General features: G+C 38.7%; 1 protein-coding gene and 1 long non-coding RNA gene across 3 annotated transcripts in view; one reads left to right on the forward strand and one right to left on the reverse strand.

The window, feature by feature from the left end:
- Window positions 1–22243, forward strand: part of HPSE2 (heparanase 2 (inactive)) — a 200884-nt gene extending 178641 nt beyond the window's left edge. Inside the window, exons 8-12 of one of the 2 annotated variants that reach the window (XM_063306989.1) lie at window positions 414–520; window positions 10668–10782; window positions 16693–16838; window positions 19462–19608; window positions 20732–22243. In XM_063306989.1, coding sequence (XP_063163059.1) covers window positions 414–520; window positions 10668–10782; window positions 16693–16838; window positions 19462–19608; window positions 20732–20897 — 681 coding nt within the window. In that variant the 3' untranslated portion in view covers window positions 20898–22243. The remainder of the gene's footprint in view (window positions 1–413; window positions 521–10667; window positions 10783–16692; window positions 16839–19461; window positions 19609–20731) is intronic. The other variant, XM_063306990.1, reaches the window with a different exon arrangement.
- On the reverse strand, window positions 6399–12528 carry LOC134500011 (uncharacterized). Its single transcript, XR_010068190.1, has 3 exons — window positions 11384–12528; window positions 9821–9990; window positions 6399–6942 (listed from the first exon to the last, which is right to left on the reverse strand). It is a non-coding gene; the product is annotated as an uncharacterized LOC134500011 (long non-coding RNA).
- Window positions 22244–25366: the final 3123 nt, after the last annotated feature.

Below are 25366 nucleotides of genomic sequence, written 5' to 3' on the forward strand. Positions count from 1 at the left end.
GTTTTATTGATTAGCCTGCTGTCTGGTACTTCATATGAGACACCACAAACAAACTGAAGAGAATCACTCAGGGATAGCATACATACAACAAAACTAAGGGAATCAGCATTGGGGTAGACAAATGGGAAGTCAGCAAAGAGTCATACGTTCCAGGAAAGCAAGATCAATGCCCATAGAGGAAGTAGCAGAAAATAGAAGAAAGTTCTGCTGAGCTTAACATATTTTCCATCCAGTTCTTACTTTTGCTTTTCTCATTATTTCAGCCTTACTAGTTACTGAAAAATCAGTATTATTTATGCTAACATGCATGTTTTAAAGTTACCACCTATAGACAGAGAGTTGTTGAACATCAGGGCAATTCTTATGTTCTGACCACCACTTTTGCTTTCCCCCCCTTTTTTTTTTGGCAACAGGTGGTCAATACACACATGCCTGGAAAAAGGATTTGGTTAGAGGGCATCGGGGCCACTTCTGAAGGAGGCATCACAAATCTCTCAGATTCCTATGCTGCCAGCTTCCTGTGAGTTAATCTGAGGGTGGAAATAGTGATTATGAGAAATTAATAAGTGCCTGAAATGGTCAGTTGGCTTCTTTATTTTCTGCAAGACACTCTAATCTCAACTCTAAAACCAAGGATAACGTACATCTTTAGATTAATGATTCAGTTTATTAGACTTTGTCTAACCCATGGGAAATTTTTCTGTCTCTATTGAAAAAGTCATGTAAAGGATTTAAGGTAGCTAGCAAAGTAGTGAGCTACCTTAAAGTAGTAACTTCTCCACTTTTATTTATATGTAAGTAGGACACAAGCAGATTAGAAACGGAATTTTTAATTAGCTGTAAGGCTGTAACTACTTTTTATGGGAATGCCAGCTCTCTTTTTTAAAAAAGTGCTTTTAGATTCTGTGACTGCCAAAGGGCACTTCTTTATGGTTGTATTAATGTGCATTCCTCGTGTCCTTGAGTTGGCAGAAAAGTGTATCAACATAATTTTGCTGCCTCCACAGCCAACTTTAGTGTACTGTATCTCAGCAAAGAGGTATGAGAATGGTGCAGTCTGTACAGATTTAATGTGGGACAGTTTCGGATCAGCAGTTGGTGGATTCCCCAGCTTCCTCCTTCATCCCACCCAGTGCCAGCAAGAAAAACAATAACCAATTACTCCTGAAAATCTGTGATGATTTGATGTTGGGAGGACTCTAGGCGTGTACAGAGAAATTTGAATTAGTAGTGCTAATGGTGGCTTTATTAAATGTGAAAAATCCTTTGAAATTTCCATCTACACCTAATTATTTTCATTCCCATGTTCAGAAATGTTCTGGCTGATAGGATAGTGGGGCAGAGTGTGGTGAGGAATGGAGCAAGCATCAGCATACACACTTACCAACAGAATTCCTTTCTGTTTCAGATCTCCTATTCCTATTGGCCTATCAGCAAGATTTTTAATTTTTTTAATACAGGAATGCTGATCTTCCAGGAGATCAACAGATGGTTAGGAAAATCCCAAGGGAATGGGGAAAAAGGCATATCAATATCATCCTGTTGCCATACATCCCAAATCAATAAGCACTGCATGGGAACTGTCTTACTGGCAGTGAGAGAGGCAAAATAGCATTGCTTCCTCAAAATAATAAAAACAGTAGAAAGTACTCACATAAAACCACTTGTTGGCAAAAGCATCTGAAAATTTATAATGTAGTCATTTGAGAAAGAAGCAACGAGAAACTGCTTACAGAACCCAGCTGTCTTTTCTAGATTAAATCTACCAGGGTGCTACTACTTTTTTTTTAAGGTCTGCCTCTCTTTCACAAAGCTGCTAAATAAATGTTTAAAAAAGAGGTATACCATTCTTCCAGAAGGCTAGTATATCTGTGGAGCCCAGTTAACTGAGGCATAATAGATAATTTGTATAGCAAGGTTTGTATTTGGTGAAGAGGGAAAACACCATTTTCACAGTGGAACAACTAAAGACAATTGTACGCTGCCTTCTTGATGGGCTGGAAATGAGAGTGAGGAAGTATCATGAGGACATGTTGCTTAAAAGTAGTGAAGCAACTTGTTGCCATAGTAACAGGGATATGAGTCCACAGATAACAGTAGATAGGCAATATCTGTTGAATTCTCAGATTCCAGAACAGTGACTGATTAAGATATCCTAAAAAATGGAAAAGAATTCTGTGCCTCCCAGAACTCTTTACCCCTTTCAGTAATTAAGAGAATCCAAATAAATTATTCAAAATAAGAAAAAAATATGTAAATTGGCTTTGTATATGTCACAAAATTCAGCTTTTTGTAGCACAGAATTTGGGATAGCAGATTTATTTATACTTTAAGCACAGGTGTGCCTATCTTTCTTTTTCAGCAGCTTGGACACAGTGCTAGTTAGATTAAGTTCCCCTTTCCCCTCCCTTTCCCTCCCATTTGTCTTCCTCCAAGTTAAGGGTTTTTATTCCTTCTTTATCTTATGAAAATATAAGAATTTCGTATCTTAGCACAAGGTCCCTTGGGAGTTCTGTCTGATCATTTTGTAGTAGGTGTCATTGAAGTCCATTTATAAAATTAGTATTTTTTTCTTCTTGGTGTGTGGGAAAGTAATGTCATAGGGTACAGGTCCTCCAGGTGGTGGTGGAAAGAACAACCTTGGCAACTTTTCAACTCGTTTATAAAAATAAAACAAGAAAGTCACATGGGAAAGTTCAAGTTATTAAGTTCATAGAAGGTTCTCCATGGAGATTCACACAGTCAAGCCAGGTTAATCAACAGAAATTAGTATAGGGGTCCACTCTCTTAAAAAAAGAGTTTGCTTATATACACTGACAGCAGGAGATCTCCATGTTTTGTCTGACTTAGCATTCCAGGCCAAAAACTGTGGTTGGCAAGTTTCCTTCCACTGTCCTTCCCCTCTACACTGGAGATAAGAATCTCTTCCCGAAAAAAACCAAGATGCCCTCAAGCTTTTCTTGGGAAAAAAACAGATGGAACTAAAGTAAGCTTAATGGTTAAAGACTGCTGATGAGATTCCTTTAACCATTAGTATTTGGTTACAAATTATGTTTTAAATTATTCCATAGGAATTTATATCATATTTGCAGAAGTGTGAAAACAAATAATATTTTGCATTTATTTATTTATTTATTTCAAGTACACATTTAAAAGACTATGAAGTATACGTGATACAGATTTTCTTTTTAAAGGAACCAAGTATAAACAATAAAATATGGCCAGATATTCCAACAAATCTCAAAGAACCAACAGATCTAAGATATCATATAGCTAGTATAGTCTAATACACAATTAACAGCTTAAAATATAAGGCATTCATGCCCAATTTCTAGTCAAAACATGTCTCAAGAGAAAAAAAGAAAAACTATAAATAAAAAACAATAGATTGCAAGAATACTATAAATAATATGTAGATTATATGTCAAATTAAAATATAACTCTAAAACCCAAATTTTGGATGTGGCACAATTCCATGTGTAGAACTGTAATCTGTAAACTGTAAAAGAAAAAAGAAATGGTTTCTAAATAAGATTGAATTGTACATCAGTTTTAAAATATGAATTTTTTTAGACAATGAAGCATATTCCTACAATTTGGTTAGCCATTCTTCCATAAAGGGGATCAAAATTATCTCCCAATAAAAAGCATATAAGATCCTAGCAGGTGTTACATTTACAATACTAGTTCACTATTTTTCAATGAATTTTTTTCAGTATTGTTGGGCTTTGCAATATTGCCACCACATAAGGAAAAAGGATCTAATTTGTTCGTTGCATTTCCAGCATTTGCAGAAAAGGAATCACTCCTTTTAGTAGTCATGACAGGAGTAATGCATCAGCTGTGAAATTTCCATACCAATTCCACAATTTGCATTTAAAATTATTTGTAATCATTAATACATAGAAGAGAGGATGAACACATATCTTTTAGAGTTTTGTACTTTAATTATAACTGTATTCATTTCACAAATAGTAAATCTGATTACAGTTAAAGTACTTCCAGATGGAATGTTTGAAATGCTACCATCAAAAGATACACTGTAGCTCTTCCATTTTTAATTCCTTAATGAATTTTCTCTGGGAAAAAGTAATGGGAGAAGTATGGCAGAATTATAAATAGGCAATAGTACAATCTGGAACCCTCATAAAATTCTGTGAATGGGGGAAAGTGATTGACAATCAAAGCCCAACTTTTAAATCTTAGTTTTAAAATCCAAAATAGAAAGTATCTGTTCTATGCATTGTATTAATTATTAAATCCTCCTATAATTACAAAAAATAGCTGACTGAATCCTAAGATACCTTAAAATACTTACAAAAGTAAACACTTCTTTGATGCAGAGCCTAATTTATTAGTGATATTGGTCCATGGAAGTTTATGTTACAACAAAGACTCTATTATTTAAAGCAATTCTTGATAGTTTCCCCATACTTTATAATACTAAAAAGCAGATCCACATATTTTATTGTGGGTCCATTTGATCTAATTTTATCTTTAGAATTTGTATACAAATACCTCAAATATCACAAATTCTTTTAAAATATGCTTGGAAACTTTGGAAATTAAAGTTACTGTTTGCTCCTTTATAATTATGTGACAGAATTTGAGAGATGATGTTAGACTGTAGTGGAGATACACAGTCTCAATGATTTTTTTCCAAACATGGAGCAACCTTCATATGGTAATCAGTGTTCCATCATTTGATATGGAGATATTCCAAACAAGTTGCCATTGTTAATTAGCAGATTAGATATAGCTGTCAATTTATTGCCCTCTCTTATTTTACATATAAACCCTATCCTATGCATGCTTTCTCTGTAGTGAGTGATATTTATAAATTCACAGAGCTCTGCATCCCAGTTAGATGTATGTAAGATCACAGCTGAATAGCTAAACAGGGAAAATAAACAAAAACAACTTCTAAAATGAAATAAAGTTACTGTTTTTTCTGTTCAACTGCTTTGCTTCTCTCTGACCTCATCCTCAGGGTCCCTCACAGATAGTAATGGAATTGGATTTTTGGCTACACTGACAATTTCAATTGGGATCTACATAATTGTGTATAATAATTCCAGGATAGTATTTAATGGATGATGGAAAATGTGTTTAACACTTGGGGAACAAGTGTTAAACTTGTTCCCAAGTAGTTCAGCATACATTTTCACAGCATACATCTTCACATTAGCATGTAACTCTTGAAAAATATTTGACTGTCTATTGCAAAAGGAATGAGAACTTAACAAAGAATGCATAGAGTAAGAAGCATATTGTGGATTTGTGGATAAAAGATTGGCACTGGCATTTGCAGGGGTGGTGATAATGATGGGTCTCATACCTGTACTTGCTCACCTAGAACTAGTAACAGAGCAGGCTGGCTGGCTGGTCTGTTTGCATTCATGAAAACAAGGTGGCTGCCATTTTGCATGTGTGCAAACAGGCCAGCCAGCCAATTTTTGTATGCTGGCTTGTTTGAACATGTATAAGATAGCAGCTGGCCTGTTTTTGTGTGTGTAAAAGATCAGCCAGCTTACTGAGCACATGCAAAGAATGCAGCTGCCATTTTGTCATTGCATCAAATGTGGCAGCTGCCATTTGCCCCCATATGCACCAAATGATCCTGTGGACATACAGTGCTTTAGGAATTTGGTCTTTGGAAATTCTAATTAAAAATTGACCCACTTAATTACTGATTTAATTTTACATTTTTCTGAGTATTGTGGCTCAATTCCCAGTAATTTAAACATATTAGAATATGTCAAAATACATCATTTGAAAGAAAAACATTTAGAAGTATTATTTTGAATGAAAATACATTTAAAATATAGAAAGCATATAAGTGGATGTTTTATATATTTGAATACAACAAGGAATTGGGACAGAAAATACATACAGGAAAACACATACAAAAGCTACATGGATTTTGATTTATCTATCTATCTATCTATCTATCTATCTATCTATCTATCAAATTTGTCGCTGCCCATCTCTTCTCACCAGAGGGACTCTGGGCGGTAATATGTAGTGGTGGCACTGGATGCTGCAGATTGGAACTGTTCTGGGCTACTGTTTGTATAAATATTGGCATATGGCACATCCTCATCCATCTCATGATATTGGCTTCTTCTGGATGACCAGTCATTTGGCATTTCCCCACTTGCATCTAACTGTGGCATAAATGTGTCCTGGCAACATCATTTTTCTACACTGTCGCCGTGATGTTGACTTCAGGTCATCCCAGTCCTTGAGTGAGACAGCCATAAGTCATCCTTAACTGCACTGATGTTAAAGTAGTATATTCTGCCTTACACCTTCCAAGGACAGTTTCAAGGTACAGAATGTAAAATCTCCCCTTGGAGGGTAATTAAGTGAATGGGAACCAAGGCAGCAGAAAAGGACTGGTGGATAGTGTTTTAACACAACCATGACAGAGAGCCCAGTATGAGTACAGTATATTGCTACTGTTCACTTCTTTTATGCTCCATAAGTTTCTTTCCATGCATTTGTGAACATTTGTCTCTTGTTTTGCAATGAAATCCCAGAGCCAATCTGAGGAAAGAATGAAGATGAATTATTTAAAAACAAGAAATGCATTAAAAACTTTGAAAAGTTTTATAGTTTTGTAACAGTAATTTCAGCTGCCTTCCAAATTACCAGTATTGGTATATCAATAATTTGTCTTTTCCTAACTATTCCAGCAAGATGCTACAGTGGATCCCAGGTGCTGAGACATGGGGGTACAGTATGAGCCAGTAATCTCTCCCATAGACCACCCCTTCAAACACAAAGCAACAATTGGTTGCAATTTTTATCTGACTGAAGAAAAAAAAACTAACTTCACATACCATTGATGGAGTTTGAACTGTCCATAATTAACAGGAAAAAGATTTTCTTGGGGTCAGAGTGGATATTCAGTAAAGATCTCAACTTGGTTTGCAGCATCTGTGAAAAAGGCAAATCCTGTGCTAATTTTTTTTAGGAAAGAAAGACTAGACTAGAATAAAAATGCCAATATTTTAATGTTCTTATACACACCTATAGTATGTCCCCCTCTGGAGTACTATCTGTACAGTTCTGGTTGCCATATTTGAAAATTAATAGAATAGAATAGAAAAAGTACAGAAGAAGGCAACCAAGATGATCTAGAAGCTGATACCTTTCTTATAAGAAAAAGCTAGAATGTTTAAGGCTCTTTGGCTTGGAAAAAAGGCAACTGAGGGGACATGACTGAGGTGCATAAAATCATGCATGGCATAGAGAAAGTGGACAAGGAGAACTTTTTCTCCATCTCTCAAAACAGTAAGATCAGGGACCAAGAGAACAAGTGATAAATGAAACTGATTGGAAGGAGATTTAAAATAGACAAAAAGAAGCACATTCTTAACATAGTGCATAAGTAACCTATGGAATTCATTACTAGACATGGATGGAGATGGCGTTGAAGAAGGAATTCAACAACCATTATGTAAACATTAGCTTAGCCTAGATAGACAGGTATGGGTGAGAGAAAAAGCTCAAGATTCCCCCACTTTGATTCTCTTTAATATAAGAGGGGATAGAGACAATTTCTGTCAGGCTTTCAAGATTCTGTTATTATACCCTATAAAAATAGAGTAGAGTTCCAGGAGTTCATGTGGTATCTGTTTTCTGATATGGTCTACCTCAGAGCTATACCGATGTCCAATAACTTGAATGGCTTTAAAAGAGGTTTATTGGAGACATTTCTGTGAAGGGCTATTGCTCTTAAAGATTCAGCATTACCTTTGGGTTGGGGACAGCAGGGGGAAAATGTGGGAGAGTGTAGAGGAATATGGAGATAGCATTGAAGAAGATATGCAAGAACTGTTAGGGAAATATGAACTTGGCCCAGAAAAACAGGAAGGGGTAAGGAAGAATCTCAAGATAGACTTATATTGCTTCTCTTTAGTTTAAGAGGGAGGCTGTCAGACTTTTAATGTTCTGTTATGAAAGCAAGCAAATGATGGAGACATATCCCTCTCTATCAGCAATTTAGCAAAAAGATACCACAAGAAATAGTAGAACTCTACACTATTAGCATAAGTTATAATGTCAATAGAGTAGAGTTCTAGTATTTCTTGTGGTAGCTTTTTGCTAACTTGCTGACAGAGAAGGATATGTCTCCATCTTTTGCTTGCAAGAGGTATCAGATTGGCCACTGTGAGAAAGAAAACGTTGGATTAAGATGGGCCTTGGCCTGATCCAGAAGGGCTGTACCTATATTCTCATTTCTGAAGTTGCATTTCCTGCTTTAAAATTGCATTTTTCTTCCATGGATACAGTGCCCCTGGCATAGGGATATTTTATTTTATTTTTAAAATTTATATACCACCCAACTTCCAACAATCCTGGGCGGTTCACCAGTAAAAAATATTAAAAAGAAGTGTGTGTGTATGTGTGTGTTAGGCAAAAACAAAGGGGTAAAAGATGGCAAGGTAACAACAACAACAACAAATGGCAGCAATGAAAACAAACAGACCCACCCATACCTCGGGGACTTCAATCATCCTTGCCAAAAGCCTGGGTGAAGAATCAGAACATCAAGGCTCTTTGAAACACCAGCAGCATGGGGACCATCCAGATCTCAGAGGGAATCTCATTCCAGAGGGCAGGCACTGCTGCATAGAAGGCATACTTCCAGAGTCCCGATAGATGGCATTGTTCAAGGACCCAGAGAGCACCAACCCTGCTAGAACAAATCAGCTGAGCAGAGACTTGAGGGTGGTCCTTGAAGAAACCAGGTCCTATGCCATGTAGGGCTTTATAGGTAACAACCAGCATCTTGAATCACACCCAGAAGCAAACTGGCAACTAGTGTGGCTCATGAAGCAGAGGTGTTACATGGGCACACCAAGGCATGCCCATCACTGCTCACACCGTTGCATTCTGGACCAGTTGAAACTTCTGGGTGGTCTTTAAGGGCAGCCCCATGTAGAGCATGTTGTAGTAGTCAAGACTTCTGATCTAGGAAAGGGCACAGTTGGTGCAGAGGTGAAGCTGTACAAAGGCCTTCCTAGCCACAGCTGCCACCTACTCATTCAGCAGATATTAAAATTGCTCACAACTTCAACTCCCCATAAAGATGCACTATTGTGGTGTGTGGGGGAGGGGGCTCATCTCATCCCACTATCAGGACTGGGCCTTCATCTTGAATATCTCATTATAATTAAGGGAGAATCTCTCACTCTCTCTCATCTAGTGGTGCTTTATATCTCAACAATAGAAAATCAATTTCCCCCCATTATTTCACTCAGTTCTTATAATTAATCCATGGGCATTTTATACAACTTCTCCTAGGACATTTTCACATCAATCTCTAATTTTTCCCTGTAGAATCTTGGTAATATCATATCCACCTTCATGTAGGAGATCTGCCAAGACACACTTTCAATCAACTGGCTGTCTAAGTGCAAAAGGATTTGAGTTGTATTCATAATAGACAAATAATGGATTGTTGGGGGGAAGCAGACCTGCTAGCAAGTTTTTATTATTCTTTTTCATAAGTGTGTTTGTGTGTGGGGCTGTGTGTGTGAATGAAGGTGGATTTCTTGTGTTGGTCCATTCAAAATCCACACATAGTCATATACAACTTCATATATATCTAATGTAGGGGGGACAATGTAGGGCTTTATACCCATTGCCCTGGTTGGAAGACAGCAAGAATCATCTGTTCATAGAAATATCTTTGACTCTTAGTTGTTGAGGATTTTTTCCTCATAATTAACTGAAAGCATATCATATTTACAATAGCAGTATACTGTATATTATCTCACAATGCCAGTTTTCAAGTCCAATAATTTACCTCTGAAATATGTCTTTTTTGGAAAAGATCTTGGGCACTTCTTAATTAGAATCTTCTATGGTGGCTGCTAATTCTATGTCTTCCTAGTCAGTGAAGCAGCAGAATAATTGATTCATGAGCCTTCATGAGCATGTATTTTCTCTAGCTTTTCTTGGATGGCAAGATAATACCTTTCACAATTAAAAGAAAAAGAATGAAAACCAATCATTAAAATCTCATAAAGGATAATGTATAGGTATAGCAAGAAAAGCAATAGGTGGAATAAGGAGAAAGCTTACAGGATAGCCTTCTGTAAAGCATGAATAAGGTTTTGCTGATTAATAATTATCTTCACTTTAAAATGACCAAATGAAATTTGTAAAAATATAGAAGGTCACTGGTGAACAACAAGGTAATTTGGAATCTATGAAAACTGATTGAATGAAGGATGCTAATTATACATTAAACCATTACTGGACAAGGAATCCCAGTCTCTTCTCATTTAAGAAGTTCAATCAGTGCCTTTGGGCTGATGATTGTCTTTCAGATTAATTTGCTTCATGGAAAGACATAAGGGAAGAAATTGGGAATGGGACATGCATGCGGCTTACATCTCTTTGGAATAAGGAAAGGAAGGAAAGGAGAGAGTGCACCAGGGACATCTTCCCCCAAACTGGCAGCCTCCAAATGTTTTGGAATATAATTCCAGGCATCACAAATCACTAACCACTATGGTGATTCAAAGAACTATGAGGTACCAGTTATACAAGGCAGATCTTATATATGGAACTAAGGCACAACCTAGATTGAGAAAATCTTGCCTGCTATTCTCTGTTAAAAACTAATCAGTTGTCTTCTAAATTGCTAGGTGGCTAAACTCTCTTGGGATGCTGGCCAGCCAGGGCATCGATGTAGTAATGAGACACTCATTCTTTGATCACGGGCACAACCATCTTGTGGACCAGAACTTCAACCCATTGCCGGTAGGTATATGATACAATGTTCTGTATCTTCTGTACTTGCACTAGCATCCCTCTGTTCTTATTGGTCCTCTGTCCTACATATCTGATTGGTCTCCTTCAACATTACTCTAGATGCGTAATGTAACACATGGCCTTTCTCACCTATTTTTTTATTTTTTATTTATTTTCTATCCCACCTTTATTTTTATAAATACCTCAAGGCGGCTAACATACCAAATACTCCTCCTCCTATTTTCCCAACAACAACAACCCTGTGGGGTGAGTTGGGCTGAGAGAGCGTGACTGGCCTAGGGTCACCCAGCAGACTTCCATGCCTAAGGCAGGACTAGAACTCACAGTCTCCTGGTTTCTAGCCTGTTACCTTAACCACTAGACCAAACCGGCTCAAATATACAACCAAAAACTGTTTCTTCATAATTACTTATTTTACAGGAGTTACTTCAAAACAGTATTTTTAAATTACTAACAGAGATACATAGCATGGTAGCTCCCTTATTCACATGCTGTGTCCCCATCGTCTTTCTGTCATTTCCAGCCAGAACTCCCTCTTCTTTTCACTCTAAGTGTATACCTCAGCAGTAATACCTTTCATCTCCCTCACCTCACTTCTCTGCTAGTTTCTTTCTTGTTTGCCCTATATTATCTCTGCTGAATCAGTCTGAGTTTTTCTCTCCTTTTCATGTTGCCAGTCAGTAAATCAGAGGATTTGTGCATGACTTCTGTGCCCTTGACCTGTTCCTCAAATTCTTGGCTTCAGCAGACAGACACACACACACACATATATATACATAGTAAAAAAAAAGTTTTGCACACACAGCTGAAAATCTACTGCTCTTTGTGGCCTGTTTGAACTCGGCTTGAAAATACATTTTTCCAGATTGGTTTCTTTCAGTGCTAATAGGAGACATTAGTTAATGTCAGGCACAACATGTTGAAAGCAGATGGGGCAGGGTTACCTCTGGAGCTATAAGTTTGTCCACTGTGAGAGCCTCAATGGGACCCTTGTGGGTTGCACAAGACCAAGAGAGTCAGGGCTTTTCTTGTGGGAGGGGCATTTAAGCCATAGCAGGGAGGAAGGAGGGGCAGGCGGGGAGTTACAGGGTCCTGAAAACATACAATAAAAACAGCCAAAGCCAAGGCAGCCCGGTCCTTAGGGAAAGAGCAAAGTGGCAGGAAGATGGAGCTGAACAAAGTTTAGATTTATAGGAATGAAGGTGAAAGAAGTTCACAATTTCACACAGCAGGGCGGTTCCTTCCAGTATAATGCAAACCCTCTTATTTGCAGTTCTTCAAAAGGGCTGAAGTATTCACTGTTCCAAGTGCACAGGGCTCTAATAAGAAAACGGTATATAAATCTTTTAAAATAGCAGGTTTTCTTTTCCTCCTTTTTCAGTCTAGTAAATTTTACACCTTGTAACTGAAACCTTACAGCATCAAAAAGCTCTGAATCTCCTTGGCCAGAAATGTACAGGCCTGGTACCAGTCTGAGACACACTGCCTGCAGGCCCTGGAATGCAGCATGCAGATCTGGGAAGCAGAAGAGCAGCCACAAAAACAGAGTTATTCCTGTAATGAAGAGGACGTTTTCTGCAATTAGAGTCTAGGAAACCATCAGTTTCTGAAGTTTTCTCCCAGCTCAGAATCAATTTGTTGATTCTGGCTTCTTATGCCTCAGATCCCCAGGAAAGAATTTTTATTTTATTTTATTTTCATCTGTAGTTATTTTAATTTTATTGTAAACTGCCCAGAGTCACTCTTAGTGAGATGGGTGGTGACGAAATATAAATAAAATAAATAAATAAAAGTGTTTACAGGATGTCAGCCTATGTAACTCAGTACCAACCTTTTTATGTTGGCACTGGGTATAATTCTATAATAGAAAAAGAAGAGGACATGCATGGTCTGTAGTTCTTATGATACAGGATCCTTTCCTTTTCAATTCTGAACAGAAAGAATGAGAAGAATGATACCTCTTGAATGCTTTTTTCCCATAAAGTTAAGGTTTAATTTTAGAGAAGAAAAAAACTGCTTTATAAACAGGCTGATAGGAGAAGGATAAGGCAGAGAGAGTATGGATGAAAATATGTTACAGATAATTGTCAGGCTACTGAGCGACACAGGCAGAAGACACAGGCAGATGCACATACCTGTGTTACAAGTCCAAATTAAAATGGCATCTGCTGTTAACTCAGCATCAGCATGTAAATACTTTTCTCTAAAGCATAGTAATACCAAAAAGGCAGTTTGGGGCCTCAGAAAAATCCAGACCCTATACAGACTTCCTCCAGGATTTCACACATTCTAAATTAATCATACTGAGAAAGAAGGACATATTATGCACACATCTTCTTTTGAGTAAAATGTACTCAGTGCTTATATCTTTCTTTCTATCCAGAACAGGTGAATTGTTTGGGTGGAGGGGCAGGGAGAAATGGCATGGCCTAGCTGCAGCAAACTCTGAATCTGGGCTGGGATGTGGTGCCCATTCTTTTCCCGTGGGAGCTATCAGAGAGATGAAAGTGGCTGTTTGGGGCTGTATAAGACTGCTGGGATGTGAAATTGAATCCTCCCACTAACTCATTGATAAAGACTTTTCCACATGCTATCTTTCCTTTGTGCAAACGCTCCAATGCTGAGAGAAGCCATGACATCAATCACTGCCTTGGCCTGGCTGCCCATCAGCTGGCGACAAGCTTTGGCTGGGCGCCTTGCAAGAGCTCAATTGCTCTCCTTTCCATGCCATGGTAGACCTAGCCCTAACTCCAGAGATTCTCTGCTAAAGAAATGATAATTGAGCTGTTGTGGCACCTAGGAAACAGTGCAGAGATTTAGGCTAATTCAGCTTGCCAAAATGAGTGTCTTTCAACTCTCTGTTCTGGAATATCAAATATATAAGGCTGTGCCTTTAAATACTATCCATCTTTTGCAAGCTTAACAGTCTGCAGTGCAGTGTAAAATACATTTTCAGCACTATTTGTTAGGAACAAAAACATATCTGTATTCATTACATATGAAGAAACAGCACTTGAACCCAAAGCCGTTGAGTTGCCAAGCAGGATGCTGGCCTTGAAGCTACCCAAGAAATTGAATGCACTGCAGTAGTTCATTCATCCTGCAATAATAGCTTATGTAGTTTTGCTGTAAGAAGTGCACTTGCATCTGTATGTGTGTATTTCCCCCATTCCTTCTTTGTTGAAATGCAAAGTACCTTTTCAAGGCAACCAAGGAGCCCTTGCTGCTCAATTGCCATCAATGTCCATGTTCTGTACTATGTCAAGAATAGGCATTAACACAGTATGGCTTAGAAATTCCTCTGGCAGGTGCAGATGGCCAACAGACACTGGTACCCAACAGACTAAGAGCCCTTTACCAACATGTCACAATAGTGATTACATTTACTCTTGTGGAGTTACAGGAGTATTGTATGTCATAGGGTTGTTTATCCATAGAATCTAACTAGTTTTAAGAGTGAAACCATGAAGAATGACTCCTTTGTAGAGTTCCATTCTTTTTCTTCCTGCTTTTGTCACACCACTGGGATTTGGTACAAAGTCTGCTGAATAACATATTGCTGGGCAACTTTGTGTAGCTCAGCCTGATCACTAGTGCCCACTCATATAAACATCTAGGATAACTTGGTAGCAAACAAAGACTACTCTGCATTTATGCAGCAGTTGCAGTTGAAGAGAACTTGTTCCTATTAAAAAAAAAACTGTTCCTGAACTGAAAGCAACCACAAACTCTTAGGATTGTTTTCTTTCCATGTACTGACTCAAGCTCATGCTTAGAAGTCTAGGGCCACATTCAGGTACCCAGGTGTCCAAAAGAAAAAGTTTCTTTCATTTCTATGTCCTAATCATAATTCTTTGAGTTAGGAAACATAGGAACATGAAAGTTTCCTAGCTACCTCAATATTGTCTGTACAGGTAGTCCTTGTTTAGCAACTGGCTCATTTAGCAACTGTTCGCAGTTACAACAGTGATTTAAAAGTATGACCATTTATCACATTTACAACCTTTGCAGGTCTGTAAAGCAAAGGAAAGTTGAAGTAAGATCATGAGCAGAGTTGCGTTTTCACTTAGTGAAAGCTTTGCTTAATGACCAAGTTGCCTGTCCCAATTGTAGTCGCTAAAAGAGGACTATCTATATACTGACTGGCAGTACATTCTAATTCTTCAGGCACATTTTTTTCCAGCTCTATTTGAAAATGCCATCAGATTCTCTCAAATCATATTGGACCCTACCACAGTGAAAATGTTAACCTGAGGAATTGCAGTGAGGCCAGACATCCTTCCCAACAAATACAGTTTTGTTAAAGTACTGCAGAGAAATATCCCATGTCAAATCAGTGACTAACCAGCAGACAAAGATTTGTACAGTTTGTACAAAAATATGTTTTTTTCTTTGCAGAAAGAAATATTAGCAACACATTTTCTTAACACACAAGCCTTATCATGTAAGTACTACATTAGAATTTTGGCAAATTGTTTACAGATCCTATTCTACCATAACAACGTTCATCCTCAAAAGCTACAATACTACTCAGTTCAAGAATGTAGGATTTTTAAAGCAACATTTTAGAAGAACAGCATAAAACAAATTGCAGCATAGAAGCCCATACAAATTTCCATCCAGGCCATATTGCCAGATCTGTTCTTCAATTAATTTAAGCAATAGGATGTACAGCTCTGGTCACAAGGAAGTATTATCACTGCAACTAAAAGTGTGTGTGTGCGCACGCATGAGCGTTAACTAGGTCCACTCAACATTTTGTTTTATTACAACTCCCATTATTCCCAGCCACTAAGGACCTATCCAAAATCCTATTGTGTATCTCAGGGCAACTAAGTTCACAAACATTAAAACAACATGTAAGAAAACTTCCAGGAGGACTATGATAATAGCATATTTAATGAGATTCTTCCAGATTCTTCAGACTCAGTGGCTACTGTGAAGGATATTCTAAATGTGAGACTTCATGGAAAATAGTTAATGAAGAATTTGTTCTCCCAGATTTCCATGGCCTTTTCTCTATGACAACTCTAAATTGTGCTGTAACATAGGAGTGCCAAACTAGGCATGCACCTTAGCTAGGAATAAATACTCTGTCTGCTTTGCACATGAATCCTCAGGGTGTATTGTTCTCATACTTGTGGTAAATGGCACCCTTATTGTTGTGCTGCATCTCATTTGACAAATGTGTGTACATTTGTCACTGGAAGGAACAGGACATGAAGTGACGAGAGCAGAACCGCAAGTGGCATTTTATGTTCTGGGTTTTCCAGTAACAACTCTTAGAGAACTGGGAGTGGAAGGACTATTATACTGCAATTACTTGTCAGGTTACAGGAGCATTTCTTCACCATGTGGTTAGGGCACAGTTTTACAGCTTAGATCAGGTTGCAAAGGTCTACAGGGCCCCTGGGAATGTATCCTCTAAGTCTCTGCTAGGAGACAGCCGTGTCTACTTAGTAGGATTGTATAAAAGGTCATCTAATTTATGCTTTTTCCAGTGCCTCCTTTTCTAAACACACCTATATAAGAAACCCCTGGAGCCATGTCACAAACTTTCCATGCAAAAGGATACTCAAATTCTATAGCAGTAGGTTCAGCATTGGATTGAGCTCAAATGTTTTTGACAGTTATTGTGAAAGGAAGAATTTGTGCAAGTACTGCTTCTCAACGCAAGAAAATCACATATTCCACCTTCTCCCATTTATGTAGCTATTAAAAGTAGAAAAACTGCCCTATATTTTCTGAGAATAGAGAAGCATAATTCTGCTGTTTCATAAAACAGTGTTACTTAGTGTTACTCTTGGACTGCAGCAAACTAGAATAGGCTTCATAATCCTTTACACTGCCTCTCCACAGGCTCTGTCCTAGGAATAATCGATCTGGCTTTTTTGACAGGACTACTGGCTCTCACTGCTTTACAAGCGGCTTGTCGGACCCAGGGTACTTGCTGTTCATGTAGCTGGGCTGCAGAGGAAACCTCGCCCTGGCAGGGTGATTCGTGATAAGTTACGCATCTATGCTCACTGCACCAGCTACTACAAGTGAGTTATCTCAGGGCAGGTGCAACTATTTAAGTAAAAATGGAGATTGGCACTGATGACTAGCAGACCCAAGAAGGGGCTACACCCACAAGAGGCAAATGTCCTCCAATTTAGATGAATCTCTGTGTTCCAGGCTCCCAGCCCTATGTGTCATTTATACCTGCTAAAGAATGAGATTCATTTCTTGAACAGTAGTGCACTGGGGGCGGGGGTGGGGAAACCATATAGATAAAAGCATAGGTTTTGCCTCTGCCTTTTTCTCCCTATTGCTGTCTTGCAACAAGGAGGGTGGTTATTGCCTAGGGGCGGGACCTGTTTGTCTCTTCTCTTTTTTCCCCCCTCAATGCGCACAACTTGGCTTGCTCAGATTGTGGAGAGGGTAAGGAATAACACTGGTGTTGATAGCGAAGCTCACCTATCTCTGGGACTGTGGTGGGAGCCTTTGTGGATGACATCAAGGGAGTACAGTTCCCCAAAGGCCCCATGGTTTGGTTTCAGTTCCTTCTCTCCCCCCACTTCCCATTTGGGGCAGCTAGCCTAGCTAGAGTTTCTATGATAAGCCTTCAAAGCATCCTGGGAGTGTAGGGCCTGGGACTTCCCTACAGACACAGGTCTCTATTGTTGTTACTTCACATCACCCAGAGGCTTTCAGCAAGGCTTCCCCTCCCCCTCCTAGAGGGAACCTTGGCCAACGACTGACAGGTAACTGGCAATAGAAACAGGGAGGGATTGGAAAGGAAAAGTCCTGTAGGCGCAGGCAAGCAGACCCTTGGCTCCTTTCCATATCCAAGGCAAATGCAGAACTGTAAATGGGATAACTCTCTCCTCTTTGAGGATATTCCTGCCTAAGCTTACCTCAAAGGCAGGAGTATTGAAAAACTTATAAATGCTGCCTAAGGAAATGATATGTATAATGATACATATCAGATGCCTCGCATTATCCCAGTAATCTGTATAAACATCCTATAATAAAATAGCACTGTTACCATACTACCATCACCCTACAGGTGAAAGACTTAGACTGAGGAACAGGCTGAGAAAACTGCCAAAGGCCACTAAACCAATTCATCTGGCTAGCTGAGATTTCAGCCAGGGACTCCCAACATGTGTGTCTAACCATTCTACTAGCTTTCAAATATTTTCCCCAAAGGAGTTTTCTTTAGCATACAGTATAGCTTTCTTCTGTCCTGTAAAATAATGCTTTTTAAGGCAGGTAGCTCTTCTGCATGTACGCAGTTGCAAATTGCAGCTATATCAGAGGATTTTATTTATTTATTTATTACTTAGCATATTTATATAGCCGCCCATCTCACAAACACATGACTCTGGGCGGTTTTTAATTTTTTACAAATTTTACAAATGTATTTATTTTATCTCTGAAATATTTATTTTTATTTTACTTAAAATTATAAGGTTCTAGCCTTTATCCTATTGTTGTCTGCAAGATCCATTAAAAACTTGGAGCCCACTTAATCATGCTGTTGATCAGAGATGCAGAAACTGCACCTGTCTCACATGCTGCCAGTTCCCTACTCATGTTAATAGCCACTTGAATTAAAGAATGGTAGAATTGGAAGGCTTGTCATCCAACTTCGTACGGGAATGCATGAGCCTCATTCCATCAGTCCTACTCTCTTATGTTTAAGCCAGTTTAGCCTCCCTGATGTTAAAGCCAGTATCTAGAGCAGTGTTTCTCAACCTCAACAACTTCAAGATGTGTGGACTTCAGTTCCCAGAATGCTGGCTGGAGAATTCTTGGAGCTTAAGTCCACACATCTTAAGGTTGCCGAGGTTGAGAAACACTGCTCTAGACTAGCAAGTGCTGTATTTATTGAACTAATATGCACTAGCTTTTTCCAATAGGGACAAAACTGATGCTTCTATACCTAGATGACAGCATTCTCCTCCCATGTAACTCATACAAATTGTGTTCTTCAGTTTTATGATATTGCTTATGACCCAGGCTAGATTTTTTTTTCTTCCTAGTGCAGGGTCTGCTTTTTCAGATCAACTGAATATTGTTCTGTTAGTTGTGACAGGAATTGACCAACTGGCTTGTCACTCAAGTCTGACGTTGTGGGCTGAGAGAGAATGACTGGCCCAAAGTCACCCAGCTGGCTTTCATGCCTAGAGTGGGACTAGAACTCATAGTCTCTTGGTTTCTAGCCTGGAGCCTTAACCACTGGACCAAACTGGCTCTCATGACCCAGGCTAGATCTTGAAGCAAAAACATTACCTATTCCCACCTTACTGGAAAAAATAGGACCTTAGCTGCTCTGAAAACAACACCAGTCCCTAGCAGCTACATTAAGACCACGGAATCATATTGGCAATTAAGGCAGACTATGTTGGGAGCATTCTTTAGCCAAATCTTTCTTTGCAAAGTGACACAAAGGAAAATTGATATGACAGAAGAGCATCCTGGATTGAACTGCAGGAAACTCTTCATGCTGTTAGGCAGTTAAGCTAGATAAAAAGGGCCACAGCCCCACAAAATGGGGTTCCTACGAGTAGAATTTCATGTTAGGATTGAAAAATAATAGTGAAAAATCCTTAATTCTAGAGCTAACACATTATTGTTAAAAAGTAATGGTTCACCTTTAACCTTTTATCTGTCTCACAGCCATAATTACGTCCGTGGTTCTATCACAATTTACATCATCAACTTGCATCGATCACGAAAGAAAATCAAGTTGGTGGGGACCCTTCGGGACAAGCTTGTCCATCAGTATGTGCTGCAACCCTATGGTCAGGAAGGACTTCAATCTAGGTGAGTGCTATTGTCCAGCTCAAGGCCATTACCATGAGAACCCATTAAGAGGACATTTTACTAATCAAGATATCAAGCATTGTGCTCCACTTATTAATCTGCACATCCATCCCCTCCTGTGGTGTGCTACTTGCCACTGAATTACTCAGATACCTTAACTTCCATCTTTTTGCTGTCCCAAAACTTTATGTTTTAATGAATGTTGTGAATCTATGTTCACTTTTAAGAAACCACAAGTTTTTTGTGCTGTAAACAGAAAAAGGCCACCTTTTTGGAACTTGTTACTGTATATAATTTCATCCAGCTTTAAAATACTGATGGAGAATCCAGCAATTCTGTTTTCCCAAAAATTCCACCCACGCCTGACCAGAGGTTTCCATGCCCCATAATGGAAACTATTCAGATATACTTTCTTACTTTATCCTCTGCTTATTTATGGTGCCCTGCACAAAATCAGATAAAAAGAAGTACACTATTGTACCAGACCTAAGAAGGCTTATCTGGTCTAACATTCCATTTTCCTAATGGCCAATGAAATGCCTGTGGGAAACCCACAAGTGGAATGCAAGCACAGTAGGCCTCTCTCTCATGTTCTCAGCAAGTGGTATTGAGTCACGTACTGTCTCTGTTTTGGAAATATATTCCACCATCATCAGTCATAACTAGGTGTCAGTTAATGGTATACTATGAATTTGTCCAATCTGCTTTTAAAGTCTTCCAGATTGTTGACCATCACTGCACCTTGTGGTCACGCATGCCCTAGATTAACCATACGTTCTGTGAACTATTTTATTTGTCCTGAATTCCACATTCTCAGCCTCCACCATCCATGTGATTCTAGTATTGGTATAATTTATCTGACAATGTAGTCACGGTGTCCTAGCCTTGTCCTTTCATAGAAGCTTATCTTTATGTTCCAGATCCATAGCAGAGACATAAAGAGAAAGTTAGTGGCCATTGATCTTGAAGTCTGTCGTCTTGTGTCTTTCTTTCTTGTAACATTGTTATGAAGAACATCTGTAGCCATCTCCGAGTCCTATCTTCTTTCCCATTATCTGGAAAGGGATAGCTTTCTCCTCATGCTTGACTGAAAAAGATTTTCATGCATTTGGTCTGTGTATAGGTCTGTGCAGCTTAATGGACAGCTACTCGCTATGCTGGATGATGGAACCCTGCCAAATCTGAAGCCTCGTCCTCTTCGTCCTGGCCGAACCCTGGTTATCCCACCTCTCACTATGAGCTTCTATGTGGTGAAGAATGTTAATGCCCTGGCCTGCCGGTATCGGTAGCCCCACCGCCAAGGGCAGACCTACAAGACCCTCTTGGGGCATTTCTTGGCAGGGGTGTGCATATATCACCAGGAAAAGAGGACAGAAGTGCCTCCAGGAAAACACTGGCTGTCCACAGCTGTTTCACATGTTATTATGTTCCTAGCATCTCCACCTGCTATGGCTACTTTCTAATGAGCAGTATTTTAAACGCCTTCCCAATTTTCAGATAGACTGTCATAGAGTGGGGACTTTGTGCCACCTTGTGGGCAATGAAGAAGCTGTAATAGGGAGAATTTTTCCTGGCTTTCTGTGCTGAGCAAGTGCAAGGTCAAGATGCATCCATCACTCCAGAAGCTACCAGAAAACTATCAACAGGAAGTAGAATCTGGTCTTTCAGCTTTATCCCTGTGGATGGTGTACCCCCTGCTGGCAAATGGCAGTAGAACAAGCAATGTAGCAAGGAAAACACATCAAGAAGCAAGAGCCAGAATTGCGTCTTACAGAATTAAGCACCTAGTTGTGCTGCAGAAGAAAGACAATCCAGATACGAAATTCTGGTATGTCTGTAGCTGCTTGAGCCAATGGCATTGTGGGATGGGAAAGAAGAGGATTGTTCTTGGCCACTGTAAATAATGCTGCCTCCTCGGAGCATTTGCTGTAAATGTTAACTATTAAATTATATTTTCTGAAGATCTGAAAAAATACTTATAAGAACTGAGAAATCAAGGCCGTTTTTAGTTTCCCACTTCTTGGGGGACTTTCAGAGATTGTACCAGGTGGTGCATGGAAGAATGACAGATAGACTTGTAAATATTTAAAAATAGCTTCGTTTCAATATTCTGAAGCCCATGTAGCCTCTCCATCGTCCCAAATCTGGGCTGCAAAACTCTGGACTACCACTGTATGGCAGCAAAGAGTTATAGTCTTCTGTGCCTCTTTGCTGCCATCTAGTGGTCATTCATATTTTTGCAAACCAAATCCAGTAGCCCTATCCCCGCACTTTCTATAAGTGGTATTTATATTCAGTTAGGTATCACAACTAACTATGAAGGGCAACCAGACATCTGTTATGTTACTAATAACCCTGTACACATTTCCAGTCTGAGGATCAATCCTATTGTTTACACTCACATGCATGATTACCTAGCCCTTTAGATACAGCCCACCCAACAGTAATTCATCTCTATTCATCTCACTGAACTCAGATCTACTAAAAGAAGCAAAGCATTTATAGTGTGCTGTAAGATTAAATTAAATTAGCCTGAGGGAAAGATAATACAGGTATAAAGTACTGGTTTCTTTTTAAGTTGGCATTAAATGTAAATGATACGGAGATTTAAAATAAAAATAAAACTTCCACTACAGTAATACATACTTAATTAGAAGGAATACAAAAGAAAGACATTGTTCTTACAAGTGCCATCTAATAAGTTTTAGTAGCTGATTCTTTATTGTTTTATTATAGTGTTTAAAGTACAGGCCCTCACCAAATAACTTGCCTATTACTTAAGGGCCCCTCAAGTTCAAAGATAGTTTTGACAAAGATTTAAAGGTCCCTTTATTATTGAATTAAAATTTCTAAACTGGTTTTCCTGACCCTTTTAGCCCATCATTACTTTACCATATGCATGATGGATTTAATTTCCCCTTTACTTTTTCTGTAGCCAATTACAGAAAAAAAAAATGCCCATGTTGTCTTTAGGCATGCAAGACCAGGAAAAAGCAAACGGTGTCAGAATAATATAATTTATGTAATGCTTTAGAGTTTTCAATTACTTTAGGTATTGTTGTTACTATTATTATTACTAGCTATTATTATTATTGGTAATCATTTCAATAACTGGGAAAGGTGGGTCAGCATTTTTAGTTCTATACTGCAAATGAAGGATGGGTGCAGAAGTTAAGAAGCAGTAACTTGCCTTTAAAAAACAGAGCAAATATACAGCAGAGGCAAGAACAAAGAATGCTTTGATTCATGGGTTAGCTTATAAATGTTGTAGTAATGATTTATTGTATTAACAGGGTGAACTAAATGATCTTTGTGGCATATTCCAAGCGTGATGCTATGCTTCCCAGCTACTATGCTATGCCAGTGCCAGCACACTGCTCATCACATCATAAAACTGAACAGAATGTATTTTGAGAACTGACAACTGATTTGTCAAAAACTCCTGTACCTTTTACTGGGTTAGCCTAGGATGCCATGCCTGTCTGTAGCTTGGGAAACAGTCTTGAGTTTCTGAACATAATTGCAAATGTTGTATTCCCAACTTTGCTGCTCCATCTCCTCTCACCCATTCTGCTGCCTTGCCTGCTGTGGAGTAAAATATATTGCAGCCTGAATTAGATGTATAGAGTATGAAAGAGGAATTGAGCTGAAGCTACAATCTCACTCAGTGTTTGAAAGCATTTTAAAGTATAGGTGCCACCTCCAGCCATCAATGCAAATATTCTACTTGCATCTTCTCTGACTGGGCAGGGTTGGACCTGGTTGGTATTTAGATGGGAGGCTACCAGAAAAGCCCAAGGCTGAGACTAGACTGGGATCATGAAAAAGCATTCCACAAGAAGGCAATTAGCAAACACTTTTGTATCGCTGCCAAGAAAACAACATGAAGCTCTCCACCAGGAGTCAAGCTCAACAACTCATTCTTCTCCTCCTGTCTCTAGATACAGAATCTTTGGTGAAGTACGCCGATGAAGATTCTCAGTCATCCAGGTGTATACAGATCAATTTTAATAAGTCGGTTGAAACCCATAGACTCAGCTTCTTGTTCTCCAGGTTAACATGAGTGAATATCTATAACTAGATATCAGTGTTCTAAGCCTGAGCTGCAAGCAGCTTATTTTAAAGCCTATACTTGCCTTATATTTGTTCCCTGGAGAAATATGACAATCTCTTTTTTAAACAACATTAAGAATAATTATTTTTTCAATCTCTGTTAAGAAAATTCTACAAAGTTGGAATTGATTCACCTCATAATATGCCCATCCTTTGACACTAAATAATATTCCCACTCTAATTAAACTATACAAGAGTTTGTGGAGAATTTAGTTTTTTAAAAAATACTAAAAGAACGACAAAATAAAATTGTTGAACAGCTAAATAACATAACACAGTGTTCTGGACTGTTTCTGGTCACATAAAGTCATAGCAATTTGTGAATGTTGGGCCAATCTGTTCTATAGGATTCCTCCTGTGGCTCAGGTTCTTTTCTGCACTGGCAGTAGTGCATCAAAGTAATTCTCTGACTTGCTGCTCTGTTACTCAAGAAATTATTTTTCCTACAAGCATTCCAAGTTTCTGTTCTATGGGAACCATCAGCAGCATCTGCTTGCTAATCCATAGCCCCTTGGATATAAACAGTACTACTTCCTCCATATAGGTTTTATATCCAAAGTAGTGCCCACTTGGTAACAACATTGCTTTTGAATATTCAATTATAGTAAAAATCCATTTTGCTGATCTCAATTTAAGACTGAATATGGTATAATAGGATTGAGCAGCCTAAACGTTTAGGCAAGAGTTGGATGTTTCAATTGTGTCCTTGCATTGTCTGTTCTGTGACAGTAACAACACATGGAGAAATCCCCATTTGTTTTCCCAAAGACAGAGAGTGTTCTTTCCACATCATTTGAGATCACTTATTGTTGAAATGCATTTTATTTTGACTAAATTTCTATACAATGAAGAATGAGTTTAAACACTGTACTAATTGATAATGTGGTTTGTTTGGTTCTTGGTTTAATATATTATGTGAAGTTAGCCATTTTGGTTTATTCAATGAATCATTGTTAAACCAGTGTGTGTGAACCGTTCTAGAAGAGTATAACAGAAAGGTTAGAAGTATCCAAGTAAAAGATGAAAAGTCTTATTTTGATCACTTACCCATCGTGTATAGGCCCAAATTCAGTATGTATGAACACAAATATTGTCACCTTTTTCCAGTTTGTGATTATTCAAATATAGGGAGGATGGATTATCAAGTTATCTTCCAGGTCAGAGGCTTCCATTGTCTTGTGCTAGAAGACACAGCTATTTAGTCCTAGCAATCCTAAGATTTTCCTAGGAAAATCCGAGAAATGTGTATGCCATCTAGAATTGCTAGATGAGGAAGCCTGTAAATAAATGTAAATATGTACATTTCAAATTTGAGGAATATGTCATGTGTGTCATCACAAAGTAGTGGCTATGGAGGTATGCCATTCCCCAGTAGTTAACGTGATGAGCATGACCAAGCCCGTATGTCTGCAAAATGCTGGCAATGTAGACAGAACCACAGGCACAGAATTCCTTGAACTATATTTCTTTCAGAAACACCTCTCAGATTTTGTCTAACTATTCATAATGCAAAATCTATCTCTCTCCTAAATGATCCACTCACCCCACATACTACTGATCCCCATTCAGGATGCACTGATTCATTGCTCATTTCTCTCTCAGGTTTGCCCCTCTGCACTGCTTTCTCTTCCCACTAATCAGGTAA

This window comes from Candoia aspera, chromosome 6, assembly GCF_035149785.1.
Source record: "Candoia aspera isolate rCanAsp1 chromosome 6, rCanAsp1.hap2, whole genome shotgun sequence".
Classification (NCBI taxonomy): domain Eukaryota; kingdom Metazoa; phylum Chordata; class Lepidosauria; order Squamata; family Boidae; genus Candoia; species Candoia aspera.